The sequence below is a fragment of the Epinephelus moara genome, chromosome 1 (assembly GCF_006386435.1).
Source record: "Epinephelus moara isolate mb chromosome 1, YSFRI_EMoa_1.0, whole genome shotgun sequence".
NCBI lineage: Eukaryota > Metazoa > Chordata > Actinopteri > Perciformes > Serranidae > Epinephelus > Epinephelus moara.
Genome location: NC_065506.1, coordinates 1,466,675 through 1,474,616, shown reverse-complemented (window position 1 = coordinate 1,474,616; position 7,942 = coordinate 1,466,675). Strand labels below are relative to the sequence as shown.

The 7,942-nt window shown below is 39.6% G+C and overlaps 1 protein-coding gene across 6 annotated transcripts in view; it reads left to right on the top strand.

Annotated features, from left to right (window-relative positions):
- The window catches only part of crtc3 (CREB regulated transcription coactivator 3), a 255,583-nt gene that overhangs the window by 132,282 nt on the left and 115,359 nt on the right, over positions 1 to 7,942 (top strand). For 4 of the 6 annotated variants that reach the window (XM_050041221.1, XM_050041194.1, XM_050041185.1 and 1 more), the window contains exons 5-6: positions 2,166 to 2,228; positions 6,937 to 7,040. In XM_050041221.1, the coding sequence (XP_049897178.1) occupies positions 2,166 to 2,228; positions 6,937 to 7,040 (167 nt within the window). The remainder of the gene's footprint in view (positions 1 to 2,165; positions 2,229 to 6,936; positions 7,041 to 7,942) is intronic. The other 2 variants (XM_050041212.1, XM_050041203.1) reach the window with 1 other exon arrangement.

The window sequence follows — 7,942 nt, the reverse complement described above, 5'->3', positions numbered from 1 at the left end:
TTCACACAGGGCCATGTAGCTTTGGATTTTTTTCTTCCTCATTAATAAAACAATTCATTTAAAAACTGCATTTTGTGTTTACTTGTGTTATCTTTGACTAATGTTTAAATTTGTTTGATGATCTGAAACATTTAAGTGTGGAAAACATGCAAAAAAGTAAGAAATCAGGAAGGGGGCAAACACTTTTTCACACCACTGTATATAACTTTTAAAAATGCTATGGGCAGCTCCCTGCACTTTTCATTTTCATCTGCTGTTCATTGTTGTACTCATTTACTGTTCAGTGTTTTACTTATTACAGTACTTTAAACCTCAGGGAGTACTTTTATATTTTTTCATTCATTTGTTTACTTGTTAAAGTTTTTTTTTTCAAAGTGCTGCTGGCAGCTCCCTGTACTGTTTCATTGGAAAAGTTCTCCGAATAAATATATGCTTAATTGCATTTGAATGTAGTTCTTTGTCAGTGTTTATTTTTTTAAATTCTGTGTCAACTATGATTATTTACAGCGGACATATATGGGTTGCAAATATCGGCTATCGGTATCTCTTTTTCATAATAATCGGTATCGGCATCAGCTCTGAAAAACCATATCGGTCGATCCCTAATCACAATGTGTGGACCCCAGGAAGATTAGGGGCTGCTGTGCAGCTGCTAATGGGGATCCAAATAAAATAAACAAAAAAAAACAACAACAATAAGTCAATAACAGCATTAAATCACAATCGACAAAATTAAACAGTCTTGCTCAGCTTGTACAACTACAGTAAGGCTATGCCCAGTTGTTATGTTACCAATCCTTGATGGAGAGGAGTTGCTTTGTGCGGCTTTTGTTAGCCAGCAGTGGCTAGAAAGAACTTTGGTTCCAAATGTAGTCTTTGCTGTGTCCTTGTGTCGGTGGTGCAGATACAAGGAGACCGTTCGCTGGGTATCCTTGCAGAGTTAGAAGTCTGGGGCTGACTCAGCTTGGTTCTCTTTGTTTTGGTAAGTTAGTTGCAAACATTGTGTTTGGCACACTAATTTGTCTGGTCATCAGGTTCTGTGTCTGCTGGAAGCAGGCAGCAGTAAGAGCAGAGCTGCAGCTCCTGCTGTGAGCATGCAGAGGTGAGAGAATGGGAGGAGGGCTTAGTATGCTCTCCTGCCTAGGGTCGCGGTCCAGGAGAAAGGGCGATGGAGAGTTGGCTTGTGTCATGTCACTGTGACAGTACTGCCCAATCAAGTTTGAAGACTGGTCTCTCTTAGGTGTGACAGTGAGGCGTCCTGTGGAGATGAGTCTCAAATGGCTGTCCTTTGTTTGATGAACAAAGAACATGCGGTCCTGGCCACCATTTCAGATGGCAAGACCCAGAGGAAAAGCCTTCACATGTCCAGCTTAGATCTGCATGAATCCCAACACTATGCAGATGTAAATGGCTCATTCTAAGGTAATTAAAACAGAACAATTCTTATTTTAAGTTGAACACATACCTATTATATTATATCCCACTTCTGTCAATATTTCCCCCTAAATCCTACACACTGGGCTTTTAAAGCTCCTTTCTAATGCTGTCAATAACAGTGGAAAAAACTGCACAGTTTCACATAAACTAAAAAGAATGATGGTCTAGCACTTGTATATCTAAATTCATTTGAGTTTTTTTGTGGACCATGTGTATTTTTAGAGGACTGGTCATACCATTTTAAAAAATAATCAGTAGTTGCTTTTCTAAGGTAGAATCAAGACTCCTTTTGGCTGAATGCTCCAGAAAAATCCACCCAGTCACTGTTTCTGCTCCGTAGTTTCAGGCTTTGACCATGACCCTTCACATTAAGTATTTCATGTTGTTTTTCGCTCTGAGCAGCCATTCTCCAGAGAGCTGCTTGTGTTGCACCACTTCTCTCTCCCCATTAGATCCTCAGCTGCAGGTGTATAGATCTGGCTTCAAGTCTTCACTCTGCATTTAATTTATTCCCTTTCCATTTTCCTCAAATGTCCAACAGTATTGTGCTGTGTATTTTGTCTGAGTATTTTCCAGGGTCTTTCTTCCTTCCACACATGTGCCAACACAGGCTCATCGTACTTTTGACAAAGAGATTTTCTCTTTCTCACTCAATTTAAGGCAGGAGCCAGGGGTCTCTACTTTCATCAAGTAAATTTCTGTCATCTTTTTCCTCTATCTCTCCGAAGGGAACAGCAGCCATGGACTGAGGAAAAACGGCCTGGGTTTAGATTAATATCACAACTCAACAGGTGACCTTTGACCCCCATCTCTCTCTCTTTCCCTCAGTCTATTGTTACCAAGCTTTATCACTTACTCACACAGAGGCCAAATATTCTGTTCTTTGTCTTTTTGCAATCTCTCTTGGCTACACTGTGTCCTGGTTTCTATCCTTTGTAAATCTCCATCTGATTTGTAACATTTCAGTAATCCCCTCTCTTCCCTTGAAGCACTGAGATAGAAGGGCACAAATCTCAGCTAAACTGTAATGGTTGATTTATTAATAGTTTTTTTTTTCCTCTTTGTAGTTTTCCACTTATCGCTACAATTGGGTATTTCTGAAACATTAATCAATAGTTGCTCTCTTACTAATCCAGCTTTAGGACTCATGGTTCCTTCACAGTCTAACATCAAAGCTCCCTATTCACATTTTCTTACTTTCAGCCATTTTACATCCTTCTTCAAATGTTGTCTTTGTTAAGTTTTGTTTTTGAAACTGGCTGTGTTGAAGTTCTCTGAATTCAGTACAAATACAATTAAGAGTTGACCATTGAGAGATCATGGGCAGTGCTATGGGTTCAACACAGAAAGGAGTTCTTATCCCCAAACTTAATTGTTCAGAATCACCATAAATATCTGCTTTGTTTTGAGAACTTTAAAACAGCAACTGTACTTATTATAAGTGTGTCACTGGAGGCAATTTTAGGTGTTTCTTTTGTACAATTTATTCTTCAAAAGTGTGGGAAATGTGCTTATTTGTTGTCTTAGAATGAGTTAGATGACAAAAACATTCAATTCAATTTTACCTGTGTGGGTTCAGTACAGAGTTAGCTTTGTGACATGTTTATCCTATCTTTGCATGAAACTGAATGCTGTTAGGCATCTGTACATCCAGAGGTCTGCTGAGTTATGAGTTATGAATGTGTGTGAATCCAGAAGCTTCACTATATAAGGACAACAGGACTTCTGAGATGCTGTGTGTGGTCATGGTGCTCAGCTGCAAGGAAATGGCTTCATTAAATCGATATGTTTTGATATATTTTAAATAGACACATGCAAACTGGATAATTGTAAGTTTCAGCAAAATAGTGCCAAATATAGTCTACACTCAATCAGCTGTATGGTTAAAGAGGAAGTAATTAAGACTGAATCTGACGACATATTTGATGCCAACATTTGGTGTTTGACAGGTTTTGAAACAAAATGTTTTTAAGGGTAGATATTCTGCCCCAAACAACATGTTGAGCCAGTTAAAACACATTATATTTCATGCAAAAAAATGCAAATCTCACGTCAGAGGGGTGTACCATGAAGCACGGTTAGTGGATCACCATAGTAACTTATGCTGCAGATCTAACCTGGTCAGAATTATTTTTTGTTGTGAGTTTCAGCGTGAAATCAGTTCAAAATTGCTTTCATAGCTTCTACCATCACTCTACTGTTAATGTCAGTCTATGAGTGATAAACATTCTGAGCTGAAGGAATACGTTATAAATGCACTTTATCCAACTTGGTGAGCCATAATATTATATATACACCACTGATCAAAGCTGCGCAATTACAGGAGCGCTGACTGTGTACAACATTTAAATCTGCTCCATCAAGTTTACAGTTTCAGAGCTGTGCAATGTGCAGCTGTCAGAAATGAACCTAGTGGTAAACTAAATAGGCAATATTAACTTGTGAATTCATACAATTAGTCACTTTCTGCCAGCATTCCTCTCTCACCTTAATTGAAGCAACAATGCTGCTTTTTGCCTTGATACTTTTTTAATATTCTTCAAAGGTGGAAGTAGGTGGCAAAAGATCAATCAATTTTATCAGAGTCAAATGCACTGAGATAATAATTTGGCTCATTTTTTGTGAATGTGCACAAAGCGTGAAGAAGGAAGCCTGAGTTACAAGAGTAAGTTGATAGCCATCTTTGTGGTGCCTGTTTTCTCCGACTGAGGCAAAAAGAGCCTGACTCTGTTGAACCGGCTTTGTGGTACAGCCCTCGGGTTTCAACTCGTGTATGCAAGTTTGATTCAGCGTGGACTGGTGGTGCATCGTAAATCTGGTCGAAGAATTGTTATCAGACCACATTCTGATCGGCATCCAAGCACCTGCAGCCATAGATTCATCACTTAAAAATGTATATCCTATGAGAAAATATTAGATTTTGTAAAAGCATACATGAATGCACTCAATGCTTGCAGTTACCTGGCTCTGTGGGGCTGGCTCTGTGGGACTGGCTCTAGGCTGAGTGATGGCTGAACACTGCTGACGCCTCCTTCTGTTTTTGAAACTAACAAACCAAAGCATATCTAAGAATTTCATCAATTAAACATTATGGAAAAGAAATAGATTAATCCTGCAGCTGTGTCATTATTTAAATACTAGTAGCCTAGATGATTAAATGTTTATTGTCCAGCTCGGACACACGTCTGTGTCTCTTCCACTGCCTGTTATACCTGAAATGGAAGCAGACGCGATATCGCAGCCACATGCTCCTCGGTCTGGGTCATTTATAAGCTTTATATTAATATTATAATTAATATTACATAAAATATAGGCAAATATTATTAGTATATGTAGGCTTTAGGTCAATGCATGTCATAGATGTTTAAATAAGCCTAAATATTTAAACCTCAGCTAGAGTTTGACTGTCCACTGCAATGCTTTTGACCAAAGCAGTGATTTCTTTCTGTACTGCATTTTTCTGACCTCCTTTGGTGCCACTTTTCAGGCTGCCAAATAGAACCAGTTGATAAAATTGGACTGGGGACATCAGCATTTCCATTTCCAGCTCAGTTAAGTTTCTCTTCTTGGCTGTGTTACGCCTCTTCATGTCATAAACTCTAGGGGCGAGGCCTCTAGACCATAGACTGTATATAAAGATGACCACCACTGTGCAGACGTGAAGCTAAAATATCCTGGATATGGTTGCTGCCATCTTGCTCTGGTGATGTCATTCAGAGCCAGATTCTGAGCAGGTACAATCTCTGTGGTATTAAGTCTCCTGTCCATATACCAATCCAACCAATCACAAGCAGCACCACTGAATGCTAGCTCACCATCCGGCACACACAGCTGTAAATCATGTTGTAAAATCCCTGTGGTTTGGCATTAAATTACTAAATTAAAACCAAACTTCCAAAAAAAAACTGAACACTTGAACAAACAGCAGCGTGATAAAAACTACCTTAAATGACAGAAACTATCTTTGGGGAAACTTTATTTCATGTGTGCTTTGAGTTTTTAGTCTGGCCCATGTCCCATCCACTAACATAGAGAGGGCAGGCCTTATGACCAATGCTGCAACCAGCCAATAGGGGACAATCAAGATGTTTCAACTTCAGTTTACGGGAGCTGTCATGTCACGTCATGTCGTCTATGGTCTAGACCAAGAATATATTGGGGTGGGAAATTTAAATACCTCCAGGGTCTCCAAATCTGAGGCCATGGATCTCTGCCGGAAAATGGTCTATTGCCCCCTCTGGGTTGGGAGAGAGTTACTGCCCCAAGTGAAGGACTTCAAGTATCTCGGGTCTCATTTATGAGTGAGGGTAAAATGGAGCGTGAGATGGATTGGTGGTTTGGTATGGCATTCGCAGTGATGTGGGCGCTGCACCATACTATCATGGTGAAGACTGTCAATTAACTGGTCCAGCTATGTCCCAACCCTCACCAAAAGAATGAGATCGTAGATAGAAGTGGCCGAAATGAGATTCCTCTTAAGGGTAGCTGGATGCAGCCTTAGAAATAAGGTGAGGTGCTCAGACATTCAGAGGGAACTCTGAGTAGAGCCATTGCTCCTTGTCATCGAAAGGGGTCAATTGAGGTGGTTCGGGCATCTGATCAGGATGCCTCCTGGGCGCCTCCCGTTATAGGTGTTCCGGGCATGTCCAACTGGTGGGAGGCCCTGGGATCCAGAATACGCTGGAGGGATCAAATATCTCATCTTGCCTAGGAACGCCTCGGGATCCTCCAGGAGGAGCTGGAAAGCATTGCTGGGGAGAGGGATGTCTAGAGTATTATGCTGCTGACCCGCAACCCGGCCTCATATAAGCAGTTGAAATCAGATTCTTTTCAGCTGCCACATGTATCAGTACCTGATCATTCTTATACCGTGATCAGCAAGATAAGAACATTTCATGAATCACACATTAACTCCATCCTTTGATCATCTCTATGCTTGGATCTGTTCAAGTTTGTACATAAGACTGACAAATGAGGACCATTGAATTGAAATTTGATTTGTATAAAACATATTGACAGACTATTAAACACAATATTTGACATGTCATTACTGAAACAACTAGTGGTAAAATTCCAGGTAAAAGCTGTGAGAGCATTTTTTTCCTGAACCTTTATAAGAGATAATTGATCTACATTCCATGTTGGGAGGTTTTACAAATACTGCACAGTTGTCAGGTTCCCTATATTTCCCTATATCAATGCAATTGGGAATAATAAACAACAGCATGTTTTCTGTGAGGTGCTTTAAGGTTAACAGTATTTCATCATTGAGCCAAAAAGTGTTTTCCTCTCAGAATGATGGCCATTTAGTTCAGTGCTGTGAGGATGTTTATGAGGTAAGTCAGTGTGAGGCTGCAGATGAATGCAGCTTGTGTGGAGGCAGAGCAGAAAGCAGAATGACTCACTGACGTTACAGCCCTGAGAAATCCTCTGCCTTTGTCCAAGGTGCTGGAACACCAGCATAATTTTCCTCTTCCTCCTCCTCTTCGTCCCACACAGAACCAACTCAGACTCTGCTCTTCACACAAGTACCATGAACCCAAACCCTCAGGATCCCTTTGGTATGAACCAGCAGATGGGTCGAGGTCCCCCCCAACGAAATGGTGAGAGTAACACACACAACCAGAACACGAGATACTCCCCTTCAAAGAGATCACTTTATCTATTTGTGTGTATGCTTGATTAGGATTAAATATGTTGTCATCCATGTCTTGCTAGAGATGGTCTTGTTTTTATGTGTCCTCAACTCTTCACCAGTTTATAGGGGCTTGTGCCTCAACTCCATCATCTTGACATCATTTGACCCATTCTGGCTTTTTAGATTTTTTTTTTTAACATTTTACTCACTATTATAACTGTACATTTTAAAATCTCTTTTGTAGACCTTTTAACCAATGATATACATGATATTAGAAATGCACCAATTTTGAAATTCTAGGCCAATACTGATGTTTTTATATTGACGTTATTTATTTTGTTTTTGTCATTGTCTATTCCCCCCCTTGTACCAGGGAAACTAATAAATCTACACTTTAAAAAAATAACTGAACTATTTTACAGTATCCTGATTAAGCCCTTTATTACCCCACAGTTGAATGAGCACAGACTTAATCATAGAGATTTATGAAAACAACTTTTAATATAAGCTTTCACGTGGAAATTTGTCCCACTCTAATATCTATTTTATATTGTTGTGAAACATCAACAAATTTCTATTATCATAGTTATAGTTTCCTTCACCAAGTACTCATTTCTACTGAACTGAGCTTGAAAACATCACAGTGTAACTCTTAACTAGCTCTCCTCCTGCTGATTTCAACACAGGTTTGTTTTTTCACAATGAAGTGTTATTGACCTCCTGTCCTCAGATAGTACCTATCTAACCTCAAACACAGCTGTAAAACCTAATATATATTTAAATTGCTTCTCCCCAATTTCTCTTCAAGAATTGACCGCAGTGATTTCTTCATCTAAATCATCAACGTGTCTCTTAGACCCCATCCCA